Source organism: Carcharodon carcharias, chromosome 1 (genome assembly GCF_017639515.1).
Source record: "Carcharodon carcharias isolate sCarCar2 chromosome 1, sCarCar2.pri, whole genome shotgun sequence".
Lineage (NCBI taxonomy): Eukaryota > Metazoa > Chordata > Chondrichthyes > Lamniformes > Lamnidae > Carcharodon > Carcharodon carcharias.
In genome coordinates, this window is record NC_054467.1 from 237,518,892 (window position 1) to 237,536,304 (window position 17,413).

Consider the following 17,413-nt stretch of genomic DNA (forward strand, 5'->3'; position numbering starts at 1 on the left):
TCTGCGACTTTTGCTAAGGACAGATTGTTCCGCGTCAGAGAGAGGGTAAGGTCAGAGGGTATCATTTAGAGGATTTAGACAGGTTAAGAGAATGGGTGAAGAAGTGGCAGATGGAATACAACGTGGGGAAGTGTGAGGTCATGCACTTTGTTAGGAAGAATAGAGGCATAGACTATATTCTAAATGGGGAGAAAATTCAGAAATCTGGAGTGCAAAGGGACTTGGGAATCCTAGTCCAGGATTCTCTTAAGGTTAACATGCAGGTTGAGTCGGTAGTTAGGAAGTCAAATGCAATGTTGGCATTTATTTCGAGAGGATTAGAATATAAAAGCAGGGATGTGCTGCTGAGGCTTTATAAGGCTCTGGTCAGACCACATTAGAATATTGTGAGCAATTTTGGGCCCCGTATCTCAGGAAGGATGTGCTGGGCCTGGAGAGGGTCCAGAGGAGGTTCACGAGTACGATCCCAGGAATGAAAGGCTTAACATATGAGGAACATTGAGGACTCTGGGTCTATACTCGATGGAGTTTAGAAGGATGAGGGGGAGATCTGATTGAAACTTACAGAATACTGAAAGGCCTGGATAGAGTGGATGTGGGGAAGATGTTTCCATTAGTAGGAGAGATTAGGACCCGAGGGCACAGCCTCAGAGTAAAGGGAAGACCTTTTAGAACAGAGATGAGGAGAAACTTCTTTAGCCAGAGAGTGGTGAATCTATGGAATTCATTTCCACAGAAGGCTGTGGAGGCTAGGTCATTGAGTGTATTTAAGACCGAGATAGATAGGTTCTTGATTGGTAAGGGGATCAAAGGTTACGGGGAGAAGGTGGGAGAATGGGGTTGAGAAACTTATCAGCCATGATTGAATGGTGGAGCAGACTCGATGGGCCGAATGGCCTAATTTCTGCTCCTATGTCTTATGGTCTTATCATGAATACATGGCAAGGTGTGAGATTAGAAGACGAGATGGGGTTAGAGGGAAGTGAAGGGGAAGAAAGATCTGCAGGGGTGTCGGTGCCCATGGAGCTTGCGATCCTTAACACCTGAAAGAAAGAGAAAAAGTTCCCTGTTAAAGCATTGGATGAGAAGAAAGGTGAAATCAAACAGTGGAGTAGATCAGCTTTGAGATATTCGGTGCTGCTGAAACTGGAGGTCAAGATGGGTTATATGGCAGTGCATAGCACTGAGTGTGGATCTCAGGATGATGCGAGAACAGGAGTCCGAGGAATGTTGAATGTCTAGGAGATACCTGTCATCATGGGTGGATCTGAAACATGAAGGAATCCATGTGGAATAAGTCAGAGCGGGACACAGTTGATGAGTGAGGAAATGTGGCTATGAGAATGGGTTTTTCTTGGATATCTGATCAAAATGAAGGGAAATAGAAAGTAATGAAGGCGAACAGGGTAAAAGAGAAAAATAGAAATCTCATCAGAGAAAAGAGGAGAACTTCTTCAGGATGGGCATTCCTAGAAGAGAAGTGGAAGTGAATTAGACACTAATCGAAAAGCAGAATACTGCGGATGCTGGAAGTCTTTGTCCTTGGTCTGCTGCAATGTTCCAGTGAAGCTCAGTGTAAGCTTGAGGAACTGCATCTCATCTTTTGCATAGGCACTTCACAGCCTTCCGGAGTCAACATTGAATTCAACACCTTCAGACCATAAACTCTGTCTCCCATTTTGTTTCCTTTGTTTTGCATTCTTCAGTTTTTCTCTTATTTTTGCTTTCAGACAGCAGTACATCTCTTGTTTCTTTGTTTCTTTTCTTGCCCCCATCTCCATTTCCTTTGGACTCATAGGACTAATTCTTCTGTCTTCCACCCTATCACAGACCTTCCTTTAAAGGTCTTTATCTATCCACCCCTTGTTCAAAACCTAATATATCTCTAACTTTTCCCAGTTCTGCTGAAAGGTCATCGACCTGAAACACTGACTCTGTTTCTCCCTCCACAGATGCTGCCTGACCTGCTGAACCTTTCCAGCCTTTTTGGTTTTTATTTCAGATTCCAGCATCCACTGTATTCGATTGGTATACAGGTACAGTGTCTCAAAACTGGCAATCATGGGACCTGAATCCACGCCAGATTTCAAATCTAGCTGGTTTTCGGGTTGGGCGTTTTGGGCCAGTTCTGGTCGGGTTAAGGGTTGCTCGAACCGCTCAGAGCGTGGAAAAGGCCTTAGCCAATAACTAGTCAGTGTGCCAATGCAACACCCAACTGAATTAGCCGGTAAGTTATTTTACACATCTAATAATAATTAGAATTCATGCATGGTAGCTTAAAAACTGCCTGTTTTTTGGACATTGCAGGTTTTCGGATAGGCAGATTTGAGACACTACTTGTAGTAAGTTACTCTGTCAAAAAAACAACCAGGAGTTTAGTGAAATGGTAGACGGGGAATCCAAAAAAGCTCTCGTGGAAAGCGAAATGTAAATCCTTATTAAAATTGAACAGAAATTGCCATCTATGCATAACTTGTAACCTTAAACATTATACGAATGTTGACAGTACATTTTTATATATGCTTAGACCTCAGAGAGTGTAGTGGAGATTTAAAAGAATGATACGAGGGATGAGGGACTTGGAGAGAACAGAGAAGCTGGGATTGTTCTCCTCCGGCTAAGGTTAGATTTATTTTAAGTGTTTAAAATCATGAGGGGTTTTAATAATGGGCAAGGAGAAAATTGACAAAAGAGCTAGAAGGGAGATGAGACTTCTTATCGCACAGTCAATTGTTATGATGTGGAATGTACTGCCTGAAGGGGTGGTGGAAGCAGGTTCATTAGTAACTTTCAAAAGAGAATTGAATGTGGGTTATTCACCATAACTTGTGTTTTATTGCGGTATAGAAATAGAAATTATGATCATCTTGATTCGTCTAGCTCTAAGTTGACTTCATTTTATTTTTAAAGGAGATGATGGTTCCTTTTGATCATTCAAAGCCCAATGGTGCTATCCAACCTCCAAAGAATCAGACCATAAATTCAGATCAGAACAACTCTGGTGAGAAAAGACAAGTGAAAGAAATATTCGTCCCCAATACTGATCAAGCTAAGAGAGAAATGAAAAACAGGCAAGATAAAGCAGAAATCCCTTCAACATGCAGACAAGTGCACCCACTTAGACCTCTGTATCAGTCAAATGATGATTCTCAGGATATTGATAAACCAGAAATATTGAGGAGTGATATTCAGAACACACAATCAGCAACTGAAGTTGCCTCTAATTTGTCTGAAGGTGGCTGTTCAATAACAAGTAGCGATTTACAGCTCAGTGAAAGTACGGTAGATAATTCAAGAACCAATGATGCAGACAGTTCCCTGCCGCTCTTCAGCCCTAATCAAAGAGAATTGCCTGAACAGGCCCACCCTTTGAGTTTGGGTGATGGTGGAGCTCATGTTTCTTGTGATTTCAGTGACAAAAACTCAATTAAGGAACAAAAGATTCAAGCACTACAAGGTTACCAGAATGATTCACATCAAAGGAGCTTTTATGATGTTCACCAACCATTGAATATACAGTTGAATTTTGATGCTCAGAATAAAATACATGGAATAGGTGAAGGTATAGACTCTCATCAGAAAGACATTTTAAATCAAAACATAAATGTTGAGTACAAGCCTACGGCTTTTCAGATGAGTAACATTAAAATTGCACAAAGTGTTCCTGCACCTACAGGAACACACCCTGTTGATAATAGGGCTGACTCCGAAGTTCAATTCATGAAAAATGTGCAAGTAAATAACACCATAGGTTCAATTTCCAGAAGTGACCAATTGCTAATTTCTTCTGATACTGGTAGCTCTTTTGGAGACAGTTCGGTTAATGATGACTCAGCCAATGAGCCAAGTGTTTATGTGGAACAAGGCTCCCAAAATGCAAACTTACTGAACAATAATCCACCACTTCAGTCATTTCAGTTACTTGGAATGCAAGAATCAGGTCAGATTGGTGACATGGATGCTTCTCAAGAAAATGCACTAAAACAAACTACTGAGCATGGATGCGAACTGGATCCTATTGGAGATTGGAATGTTCATTTTGATTGTAACGAGTCATATGCAAACAGGTTTACAGGGACAGAATTGGATAAAAATTCAAGCCTGGAAGTAAATGTTGTAAGGAGAGGAGGTCCATTGAACCCTTGTGAAGTGAGTCACAGTAAATGTGACACCAACCCGGATGTAGGAGATGCATGTATATGCAATGAGGATACTAAAGAACCTATTGGACATATTTATCAGGAACCTGATAAGAATAATGAAACGGGCAATGATCACGAATTTGAAACGGCAAACTTGGGAGATGTTTACAGGCGCGATGTTGGGAAGAGCTCTATTGATGCTTTGTCCACTGAGCATGTTTCTTTGGCCTCAAAGAAAAGGTCACAAGCCAGACAGCCGGTAAACTCAAACTGGGATTTACCACAGTCTAATTATCTATTTCTATCAATGTCAGTTCTGGTATTATCAGTTGTTGCTGCATGCATATGGAAGTGCTATCGTAATTAGGGACCAGTGTGACCTGAGCAATTTCATGAATTAAAATTTAATGTTGAAGTGATTTTAAAATTACAATATAATTTCAGTTAGTTGTTCAGGAGTAGGAGAATAATTTGCTTTTTGCCCTGGGAAATGTTCTTGCTCATTGCACTTTTACTGCAAATCTATAGTTGGAACCTTTTCAGCATATCCGACTCACACAGAAAACACCAATAATTGACACAAATGCCTCTTTTGTAGTTCAGTCAATTGTTTGCAAAAGTAAAAGCAAATTATAACAATTTAAAAGCAAAATTACCATGAACAAAATAATTATTCCAATTGGCATTTTTCTGCAGTTTGCTCGTACAGTTTCTTCAAAGATGTTGACTCATGCTTGACAATTTAGAATTTGAATTTTAAAGCAGCCTGCTTCCTTTCTCTAAATGATCATTTAAATTTGTTATCTTTTCCTTGGCATACCACTTCTTTAATTTGTATTAGTTTAAAGACCTGCCCTCGGGCTGAATGTCAAGAAGGTCAGTGCCATTAGTCTTGTTGAATTGCCACGGCTTGTTTCCATTCCAGATGCAATTCCTCAGGCTCAGCCAATCATGTGAAACGTTGGTGTTCTGTGCAACAGTGAGCCGAGCTGAGCTTCAAATCATATATTCGATCGTTGCCATGACTGCTCATTTTTATTTCTGTAAACTTATCCATCTCCATCCCTTCGTCAGCCCACCCCAATCCACACAGCTGAAACCCTTAGCCATGGGTTTGACACCTCTAGAATCTATTTCTCTTTCTCTTTTGTTCTCTGCATTGATCTCCCATCCTCCAACCTCCAGAAGCTCCAGTTGGTCCAAAAATACAACCACCTGTTCCAGGTCAAGAGCCAAGTTCTTGTCCTCACTGACTTGCATTGGTTTCCAATGCTCCAGTGCATTAAATTTAAAATTTTCGCCCTGTTCTTCAAATCTCTCCATGGCCTATTCCATTCTATTTTTGCAACTTCCTTCTGCCTTACAACGACAGCCACCATCGTTGCCATTAAAACTGTCCCATGGTCTCTGCAGAGGTTTGTGGGAAAACAAACAACAAGCCAAAAGAGGAGAGCTCAAGACCCAGACTTTTGCCACAACGGAGAGCCTCTCCATTGTAGTGAAAATAGCAGAACTGCCGGAAAATTGGAAGTCCCTCCCCCCGAACCCGGCATTTCCCATTTTTGCAGCGGGGGGGCCAGATGGATTTCACACATGTTTTTTACGGCGGTAGCTGGCCTTTTAAATCATCAGCTCCCCCACTCTAATCGGTTTTTGGTAGCCTCGGAGTGTGAAACCTGAAGTATGCGGAGTAGGCCTGGTAAGAGCAGGTCTGAATTTGGTGTTTTTCTTTGAATAGCCAGGAGAGCCCTTTGGAGAGGTAGGGTATCCCTGTGGAATGTGCCTTAAAATGTTATTCATAGCCCCAGAAGTGGCACAAAACTGTCTTCCCTTAACCCAAGGGAGTAGGAGAGTGGGTTTCTGGTCTAGCAAGGCAATTATTATTGCTGCTACTGACTCGTGCACCCAGGTGCTAGGAAGAACTTTGTGCTTGTGAAGGGCACATGGCGCTTCCTATGAAGGAATACTGAAGATGGGCGTGGCACCCTAGTACACAGAGGCCATAGAAGCCAGTCACCGTGAACAGCCAGAGGTCAGAGGGAGCACAGAAGGTCAGGAGGAAGAGGCCATTTCCTGCGCACTAGGAAAAAGGAGAGGCAGGGCAACCAGGTACTGCCCTAAGGCAGCGTGTATAGACCTGGGACATCCTATCTCAATATGATGGAGAACCAGTGCTGAAGGTGACTGAGGCCAAGTGGTGAGGTTGTGACAGACATATTTCGCATGGTCCATAACAACCCAAGTCACAACCCATCAATTCCTGTGCCCTGCTAGTGGCTGTGAAGGTAATTGTCACTCTCAACGTCTACGCCACAGGACCTTTCCAGGGATCCGAAGGAGACCAGTCTGGTATATCCCAATCAGCAGCACACAGTTATATTAAGGCTGCAACTAATGCCCTGTTTACTAGTGTTGGGGGGGGGTCACATTAATTTCCCTGTAGATTCGGTGTCTCAGACACAGAGAGCATGGTCTTTGCCCAATTGGCAGGCTTCCCTCAGGTGCAGGGTGTGATTTATTGCACCCATGTTGCCGTATAGGCCCCGACACAACATGTGGGCACTTTTATCCACCAGAGGTCCTTCCACTTGATCAATGTACATGTGGTTTGTGACCACAAGGTTTTCCTTCGTGTGTTTGCAAGGTTCCCTGGCAGCTGACACAACTTCATACTAATGAGTTCCCAACTCCTCTACCTGTTTCATCCACCAATGGATCTGTAGTTGTTTTCTAGAGGACAAGGGCTACTGCTTAAGAACTTGGCAAATGACCCCCTTTAGGAGCCCACAAACATTGGCAGAGTACAATTACAACAACAACAACCATGTTGTCACCAGGTATACCATCAAGCAGGCATCTTAAAGATGCGCTTCAGGTGCCTTGATCGCTCATGTGGAGCTCTACAATATGTTCCAACAAGGGTATCGAGAATATTAATGGTGTGCTGCATGCTGCACAACATTGTGTAGTGGAGGAGCCTACAAAATGATGACGATGACGGCGTGGGCAGAGCTCCAACCTCTGAGGAGGAGGAAGATGAAGAAGAAGCCCCGGTCCGTTAGTAGGATTCCGAAATGGATTAGGAGGCCGCTAATGGAAAAGCAGCTGGGAGGCATGGCCTGTAGCCCAGGCTAACTCTGTGCAGGTCAGGATCATCGCCAAATGGGCCCTTGTGCAAAATAGATTCTCATAAGGTCCTCCGATATCACAGTTGCCATCATCCAGATCCCTGGTGATGAACTTCCAGCTAAAGAATCTTGTACATTGATTCCACAATTACTCAAGGGACTCTCGATCCACCACAAGGGAGAGAATAAACATTAATGAGGTGCCTGCACCGATGCCAATGTGTAACACTGCATGAATGCACTGCACCCAGCACTCATGCTTGAGATATACCTGCTGCCCAGCAGCAGTTTGTGGACTCTGATCATTGAGTGTCCCTTAAAGTTAAGCTTGAATGGACAATGAAAGTTACAAGGAGCATCAGTGCTGGAGCTTTTGAACTCTGGAATCTCATGTGGTACAGCAGTGAAGGAAGAAGGCCCCCAAAGCATCACAAATCAGCTGACAATCTTGATCCTGTTGACGACACATCGAGATGGACCTCAGCATGCTGCCCTCATTACTACTGGTAAGAACCATCTTCATAAAGATATCATTCATTTTGAGCTCTAGTGTACAAACACATGTTGAGTCATGTACAAGTGTAGGTAAATATATTAAAGAAGTGTTCAAGTGTGCTATGTACAATGTGGAAAGTGTAACCATTAGTGCTCTAGACCGGACGACACTCTTTGCTCTTGCACACTCCTATGAAGTCCCTTCCATGTTGCCTCAGATGAGGTGGAGGCAGGCTACTCACCTCTCTGTCTAAACAACAATGAGGAGTATGGTGGCTTGTCTCATTGTGCAGGCACAGTTGGGGACCTCCTTCAGACTACAGTCTCTGCATCTCAGCATGGGCAGCCGTGATCACTGGCACATATGCAGCAAATGAGGGGTCTGGTGGAGAGACTGGGGAGGCGGAGGAAGATGAGGATGCTGAGGAGTTCTTGGTATCTTCACCTACCTCAGTGACCTGCACAGCCCTGGGTTGGCCTTCAGCTGGGCTGATGGGGCTGGATGCTGGTGCGCAGCAGTCGTGCATTACAGCAACTGCCGTGCCACCGGTTCAGGGTACGCATTCCATGGATGTCAGCACTCATACTCTGAGCTGACTGCTCCAGGCTACTATGGGAGGCCTGCACTCTTTCCCAGCCGAGATGCTGCTCTTGCATCCACTGCATGTGTCTCTCCATGAGATTGGCCAATCTGCTCATGGTCAGAGTTCGTGCAGTTGAGCGCTTGGGTCAATATGGAACTCATGATGGTGATGGACTCCTCCGTTTGCAGTCCAAGAGCTCCTCACTGTCCCACTGAACTCTGCCAGATGTTCACACAACTGTTGCTGATTATCTAAGTATTGTGCCCCAAAAGGTGACTCCTGAGGCTCCATGTTCCTGCCCACTGGAGCATCATCCTGACTTCCCTCTTTCCTCTGTGGGGGACCGTGCATAGATGTTGCTGACTCTGACACCCCCTCGTGCACTCAGGTGTGGTGACTTTCACCTGTGCCCCTGACTCGACACACATGCTACATCCCTCCAAATTGCTTATATCTGAGTTGGTGGAGTGTGAGCTAGTGTGATGTGATGCTGCCGCCTCAGACATCCCTTCCTCCCCTTGATGTTCGAAGCATGATCTGTCCGGGGGAGGTGAAGAAGCATACAGATATGACCTTTCCCTTGGAGCTTTGTGTGGAGAGCCAAACTACTCACATTGCTGGAATGCAGAAGGTCATTGAACCCTTTCCTGCATTGAATCCATGAGCACTGATGGTCTCCTGCTGCACTCACCGCAGCCGTTATTTGAATTCAGGTCATCTTGGCTGTTGCAGACGCATTACAGCGGCCAGCTGGGTCGAGGACTGCTCTCCCCTTCTGGACCTCTTCCATCAAAACATGTAGGTCCTGGTCATAAAAGCATGGAGCATCTGGACCCATCCCTTCCCCCATATCTCCTCTGTGTGTCTAGCTCTTCTCATTGTGAAAGCACCCTATGATGCGTGCCATTACCTTTAACTGTGCTCGCGCTGCCCTCATGATGCAACCCTATCCTTACACTCCCTCTCATGCTAACGTTTCCTTGTGATCAGTGAACTGACATGATGACCTCCACCTTTACCTCCATGTGACAAGGTGATTTCAACACCGCCTTTACCACCTGCTAACAGCGATTCACTATCGCCAACAGACAGCTGTTCAGGCACCCTGGAAATCTCATTGTAACCTATTCCATGGAATGGATGCATCTGAGCCAGGCTGATCCAATCCCAGTTTGGTCCATCTTTGTGGCATTCTTTGCCTTTTTTGACTGCAATGACATGAATTTATGTTAGCCTGATAAACAATGCACAGAGGAATATTTCTCTTCCCTCATTCATGTGTTCTGTGCGCACCTACATGAGCTGTTTTACACGTACAAGCCTCAGTGCTGAAGCAGAGGTATGTGCCAGGTCTCACACCTTAGATGCAGCAAGCTACTCACCTTGCTGGAACGCAGCAGATCATTGAATCTTTTCCTGTACTGAATCCATGAGCACTGATGGTCTCCTGCTGCACTCACCGCAGCTGCTATTTGAATCCAGGCCTTCTTGGTTGTTGCAGGTGGATTACACCGGCAAGCTGAGTTGAGGACTGGTCTCCTGTTCTTGACCTCTGTTGCCAAAATGTGAAGGTCCTGGTCAGAAAAGTGGGGGGCAGTTGGACCTATCCCTTCCCCTGTGTCTCCTCTATGTGTCATTCTATGAATAAAAATGTTAGGTGAAAAGGGTCGCCATTCAGATTACATTACTCTCATTCACTTTTGAGTGCTTACATGCACTAACCATTTTCATCATATCATCAAATACTGGTAAGATTTGGTGGAGAAAATGGTTCTGAGGAAATGATTGGTGCCATGGATGTTGCAGCTGTGACCCCAAGGTAGCATGCTGTTCTTCACAACCACTGACGCCTCTACTGGTTTAATCCCAACTAGTCACACTGTTGTGCCATGACAGTGTGCAGATGAGTGGGACCTGGTCAAGGGTCAACAGTGTAGGCACATCCTGATAGATGGGTGGCAAGAGGGCAAGCGGATGGGATAGTGAGCATGGCACTGTTCATCATCATTCATCCATCCATTGAATGCTAACCACATGACTGCATAATATCTGTAGCAGGTAGTGGTGGTAAGACGATGCTATCCCTATGGCTGTGTCTTGAGAATCCACTCCGTGCTTTGGGTGGTTCAGGACAGTACACTATGACTTGGCAGCAACAATGACAATTCCTCCTTGGAGAAAACCCACAAAGGACCATCCATTCCAGGGTCAACTAACAGTTGGACAACATCTACAGCTTGGATACTCACCTGACAAGGCAATGATGTCATTTTCGAGGCACAGGGACTTCACCATGGTTAACATATCTTTCAGATGTACTTTCTGAAGGCCCACTTTTTATCTGTGCCTGAGTCACCTGAGACCTACATCAGGCGCATTTATCACCCCTCACTACTTCCAGGCTTGCCCAATTTGAATCCTATTCTAGCCCATCTCTTTTCCACCCCTGTCCCCCCCCACTCCCCGGACCGAAAATTGGAAGTTTGGGCAGACATTTTTTAGTGGTCGCCTTTGTGATGCCGGGAAATTCACCTGTCTCTGCGCATCCAGCCTTGGGGTGAAAATCTGGGCCTAAGAATGGAAACCCAAAACCTGGTCAACAAGGTAGATTTTAAGGAAATGGAGTGGTAGGTTTAAAGGGGAAATTGCAGCGAGTGGGACGTACGTGGCAGGAAGCATTGCCGCCAGTGAGGAGCCGAAGGCTATATCTGATACCAGAATCAGGGACCGGGGGTGAGGGGATGGTTGAGCTCAAGTAGTCTACAAATATGGGGAGTGTTGAGGCAGGCCTTGGAGGGATTTAAAGATAAAGAGAAAAATTTCAAATGTGAAACATTGCGAGACCAAGAGTCCAGGTAGATCAGAGAGGATGGGGTGATGCGTGAACAGAGCTCCATTATCTTTTGGTCTTTCATCTGTGACCTACCAGGCATCCCCTTCTCCCTTTCCCCCACCATTAGTGGCAGTACCTTCAACTACCTCAGTCCCATTCTTCCTTCCCAACAGCTCTACCTCACCTTGCCCAGCTTTTGAACAAAGCTTTCATTTACCTCTCTCAATTCCTGCATCTATGGTTTGGCTTATGTTCCCTTATCTCTACTATTATTCCCTCAACTCTGTGAAGTGCCTTGGAGCATTTTTCTATGTTAAAGGTGCTAATAAATACAAGTTCGCTGCATGGTACCAGATTGTGCGACAAATTTGTAACAGAACTTTTAATGGAATTTGTAACAGAACTTTTAATGCTTGTTTTCAAGATTATAGATAATGCTTTTTTTAATAAGATGTTATTATTTTCCAGAATAATACCATAGATGAGTTACTTCAGATTTGCATTTATATAGCACCTTTCACAACTTTGAGATGTCCCGAAGCACTTTGCAGCCAATGAAGAAATTTTTGAAATGTAGTCACTGTTTTCACATAGGACTGCTGGTTCTGCAGAAGAATCTCATTCTGCAGCAGCCCTTCCAGTACAATGCACTAATGTTTCAGGAACTAACCAGGCATTGACACATCTGTGACGTAACTGCTTCAATTTGTAGAAGTGCACATAATGCAGCTTCTGGACCAGTTATTTTTCCCAAAGCTACTCTTTTAATACTGTAATAATAACAATTACTACTAACGTCGATGAAAAGAAAAATTATGCGGGGCGTATAGCAGCAACCAGTCCTCCGGTTTTATGATCCCTGCAGAAGTTGAAAGATCTGCCCAGCTGGAAAGTGGGTGGATGGCTCGTTTTGTGGCCGGTGCAGACATGGCCAAGTGGCCTCTTTCTGTGCCATAAACTTTCTGTGATTCTATGTCCCTGTTACAAGATAGTATGGGCCCATGTGACTCTCATATGGAAGAGAAACAAAGTACAATGCACTATTTTCCCCAGGCTGCTTCCACATGCCACTTGGAGGGCAACCCAAAGTAACAGTGACAATGACCTGGAGGGCAGAACCCCCTCTCCCACTTTTTGACTCCCCCAGGCATGTCGACACAGATGAGCAAGCAAAATGAGACATGTGGGTTCGTCTGCTCTTAGCTCACACATTATCTCAAAAGAAATGTGGATCTGGGAATCATTTTTGTGGATTGTGAAGTCATTTGGATCATTTGGTGTTATGTTGGATAAAGTGAATTTTCACCATCCCTAAGCACATGCTGAACTTTAATCTGTAATAAATGGTAGAAGTAGTTTAATAAAATGTCAGCTGTAGGAGTGTGGCTTATTTCAAGCAATGTGCTTCAAACTGTGGCAGCCCTGCCATCCCTAAGCAGAAGATTGTGCGCTTCTCACAAGCCTCCAGGCTGTTGTGAATGAAGGCAGCTACTGTGAGGGGTCCACACCAAATGTGAAATGTAATTTTTTAAACAAAAGGAAAACTTAGTCGCCTTGAAAGTAAAAGGGCTAGAATTTTGCATTATTCACTTTTGCAAAAGAGCTTAAAGCAATTTAGTGGCAATTTTTTTCTTTTCTCTTCAGTTTTCTTCCATTCTCCCCAAGTCCAATGATCCTTTCCCAATGTGCAGTTCAATGAATTCTCGTTGCTCTCTATACTTCATCCAAGTAGCTTTCATTTATGTGCTTGAGTGAATGATGCCTTTTTAAATGAAATCATATGGCATGCCGTTCCCACAATCCAATCTTTGTAACGTGCCTATCTGAAACTCCCTCCACCTGCTGGTTTTACTGTAGATTCAATTATTTTTATAATGATTAATAATCATTGGCGTTAGCTCTTAATACAATATTTAGCGGATTAGATCGTAATTTATACTATGAAATGTTATGTGGAAAACCTGGATTGGACAGAGATTTCACCATCGGAAAGTGCGTCACTGAAACTTTGTGAACAGTTTTACTTTACATAGTGGAAGGGAGGAGGTGGTAAAAGGAGCAATTTATTTTCATTGTTGGTGTTGCAAGAACTGATGTTGCCAGTTAACACATGTTCGCTGTTCTGTGATGTTAAGCCACATTACAAGAGCAATGTTCATTCAAGTAAGGACTTGGGTTTTAAAAAGAGAATGTTAAAAATCGACAAAATGTCAGTTTTTTTTTATTACCTGACATAGATGATTCAATAATTGAAATAGCTTTTGACTTTTCAGAGAGCTGGCGATATACTCTAAGGCTAGAAGTGCCAGTTTTGGACCTTTGTATTTGCTCACGGGATGTGGACATCACTTGACAAAGCCAGTGTTTATCATCCATCTCTATTGCCCTTGAGAAGGTGGTGTTGAGCTACCTTCATGAACTGCTGCAACCCCTGTGGTGCTGGGGGGGGAGTTCAAGGATTTGGAATCAGTGACAGCAAAGGAATGGTGATTCATTTGATGTGTGACATGTAGGGAAACTTGCAAATGGTTATTCTTCTTGATGCTAGAGGTTAAAGGTTTGGGTGATGCTGTTGAAGGAATCTTGGTGAGTTGCTGCAGTGCATCTTACAGATGGCACATTGCTGCCACTGTGCATTGGTAGTTGAGGGAGTGAATGTTTAAGGTGGTAGATGGGGTAATGATCAAGTGGGTTGCTTTGCTGGGGATGGAATTGAACTTTTTGAGTGTTGTTGGTGGCCGTACCGGTCCAGGCATGTATTCCATCACACTTCTGGCTATGCCTTATATATTGTGGACAGGCTTTGGTGAGTAAGGAGGTGAATTAATCATCAAAGAATTCCCAGCCTCTGATCTGCTCTTGTAAACACATTATTTATATGGCTGCTCCAGTAAAGCTTCTGGTCAATGAAGACTCCCAGGATGTTGATGTTCTGCGATGTAATGCCATTGAATGTCAAAGGGAGGTGCTTAGATTCTCTGTTTTTGGATGCCTGGCACTTTGTATGGTGTGAATGTTACTTGCCATTTATCAGTACAAGCCTCAATATTATCCAGGCCTTGCTACATATGGACACAGACAGCTTCAGTACCTGAGGAGTCGTTAATGTTGCTGAACATCATGCAATCATCAGTGAACATCCCCACTTCTGACCTTACGAAGGAAGGGAGGTCATTGATGAAGCAGTTGAAGATGGTTGGGCCTAGGACTGTTCCATAAGGAACTCCTTCATCTATGTCCTGGAGCTGAGATGATTGGCCACCAAGAACCACAACCATCTTTGTGCTAGGTATGGCTCCAACCAATGGAGATTTTTTCCTGCTGATTCCCATTGGCTTCAATTTCACTAGGACGCCTTGAGGCCACAATTGTTCAAATGCTGCATTGATATCAAGGGTAGTCATGCTCATATCACCTCTGAAATTCAGCTTTTTTTGCATATTTGGAATAAGGCTCTGATAAGATCAGGAGCCAAATAGTCCTGCAGAACCCAAATTGGTGAGAAGGTTTATGCTGAGTACATGCTGCTTGATAGCACTGTTGTCAACACTTCTATCACTTTGCTCATGATTGAGAGTAGAATGATAGAGTGGTCAGCGGCTGGATTGGATCTGTCTTGCTTTTGTGCAGAGGACATACCTGGACAGTTTTTCATTGCTGGGTAGATTTAAGTGTTGGTGTTTGTGCTGGAACAGCTCAGCTGGGGATATGATTAGCTCTGGAGCTTCAACGTTATAGCTGGGATGTTGCCAGGGCCCATTGCCTCTGCTGTATCCAGTGTGTTCAGCCATTTCTTGATGCCACGTGGAGTGAATCGAATTGTTGTAAAACTGGAATCTGTGTGCCGGGGACCTCAGGAGGGAGACAAGATGAATCTTCCAATTGGCACTTCTGGCTGGAGATAGTTGAAAATGCATCAGCTTTGTCTTTTGCACTGATGTGCTGGGCGTTGCCATAATGAGGATGGGGATATTCGTGGAACCTCCTACTTCTGTTAGTTATTTCATTATCCAACACCACTCTTGCCTGGATATAGCAAAACTGCAGAGCTGTTGGTTTGGGACTGCTTAACTCTTGTCTATTATGTGCTGCTTCTACTGTTTAGCGTGCATATAGTTGTAGCTTTGCCAGATTGGCATCTCTTTTTCCGGTATGCTGCTCCTGGCATACTCTCCTACATTTCTCATTGAACTAGAGTTGGTCCCCTGGTTTGATGGTAATGGTAGAATGGGGATATGCCAGGCCAGGAGATTACAGTTTCTGGATGAATATAATACTGCTGCTGATGACCCACACCACCTTATGGGTGCCAAGGTTTGAGCAACTATATCTGTTCTGAGTCTATCCCACTTAGCACAGTTGCAGCCATACATGATGGAGAATGTCCTCAGTGTGAGGATGAAACGTTGTCTCCACAATGACTATATGGTGGTCACTCCGACCAATCCTGTCACAGACAGATGCATCTGCAACTGGCAAATTGCTGAGGATGAGAGTCATATGGATTTTTCCCCAGTAGTGGTTCTTAGAGATGGATATGTCCCATCTAGAGAGTATTCTGTGTCCTGCTACCCTCAATGCCTCATTCAAGAGCTGCTCAACATGGAGGAGTACTGATTCATCACTTGAGGGAGTGGAATTGTGGTAATCAGCAAGAAGGTTACTTGGCCATGTTTGAGCTGATGCTTTGAGACTGCATGGGTCCGGTGTCAATGTTGAGGATTCCCAGAGCCACTCCTTCCTAACTGTATACCATAGTGCTGTTACCTATGTGGATCTGTCCTAGGACAATACATACACAAGGATGATGATGGACGATTCTGGGACGTTGGCTGAAAGGTATCATTTGCTGAGTATGACTATATTGGCGTGTTGCTTGACTAGTGCTACCATTTTGGCACAAGTCCCTGGATGCCAGTGAGGAGAACTTTGCAGAGGCTACTGGGTTGGATGCGCTAAGGTCGATGCTGGGTGATCCATCTGGTTTTATTCTTCTTCAACTTTTTTTTATAATGGTTTGACTCAACTGTGTGGCTTTCTAGGCCATTTCAGAGGGCAGCTAAGAGGCAATCATATTGCTGTGGGTCTGGAGTCACAGGCCAGATGGGTAAGGATGACAGATTTCCTTCACTCAAGGATGAGCCAAATGGGTTTTTACAACAATCCGTTATCATTACTGAGACTATTTTTATTCCAGATTTAATTGAATTTTCCCACATGATGGGATTTGGAGCAATAATTCATCCCTCTGGATTATTAGTCTGGTAACATAACCACTATGTTATCATTCCCAAGTTAATGGAATATTAGTTCAATGAAGAGCACAGGAGGGCACGCCAGGAGCAGCACCAGGCATATCTAAAAGTGAGGTGTCATCTGGTGAAGCTGCAACACAGTACTACTTGTGTGCCAAAATCACCATGTGATAGAGCAAAGTGACCCCACAACCAATTGATCAGATCTAAGTTCTGCAGTCCTGCCACCTCCAGCCATGAATGGCGGTGGACAATTAAACAACTCACTGAAGGAGGAGGCTCCACAAATATCCCCATCCTCAATGATTGGGGAACCCAACACATCAGTGCAAAAGATAAGGCAGAAGTATTTGCAACCATCTTTAACCAGAGTGAATGATCCATCTCGGCCTCCGGAGGTCCCCAGCATCACAGATGTCAGTCCTCTGCCAAGTTGATGGACTCTATGTGATATCAAAGAACAGCTCAAGGCACTGGATAGTGCAAAGGCCAAAGGCCCTAACAATATTCCGGCAATAGTACTGAAGATTTGTGCTCCAGAATTAGCTGCACCCTAGCCAAGCTGTCCCTGTACAGCTACAATACTGGCATCTATCCAGCAATGTGGAAAATTGCACAGGTATGTCCAGACCACAAAAAGCAGGACAAATCCAATCTGGCCAATTACTGCCCCATCAGTCTATTCTCGTGAAGGAAGGGGTGATCAACAGTGCTAAGAAGCAGTTTTTGCTGAGCAATATCCTGCTCACTGACTCCCAGTTTGGGTTCCGCAAGGGCCACTCAGCTCCTGACCTCATTACAGCTTCGGTCCAAACATGGGCAAAAGAGCTGAACTCTGGAGGTGAGGTGAGAATGACTACCCCTGACATCAAGGCAGCATTTGACTGAGTGTGGCATCAAGGAATCTTAGCAAAACAGAAGTCAAAGGGAATCGGGGGAAAATTCTTCACTGGTTGGAGTCATACCTGGCACAAAG

At 44.3% G+C, this 17,413-nt stretch overlaps 1 protein-coding gene across 2 annotated transcripts in view; it reads left to right on the forward strand.

Moving 5' to 3' along the window:
• Positions 1-17,413, forward strand: part of mavs (mitochondrial antiviral signaling protein) — a 62,353-nt gene that overhangs the window by 19,202 nt on the left and 25,738 nt on the right. Inside the window, exon 5 of one of the 2 annotated variants that reach the window (XM_041215465.1) lies at positions 2,911-7,776. In XM_041215465.1, the coding sequence (XP_041071399.1) occupies positions 2,911-4,509 (1,599 nt within the window). In that variant the 3' untranslated portion in view covers positions 4,510-7,776. Of the gene's footprint in view, positions 1-2,910; positions 7,777-17,413 lie in introns of those variants that run through there. The other variant, XM_041215538.1, reaches the window with a different exon arrangement.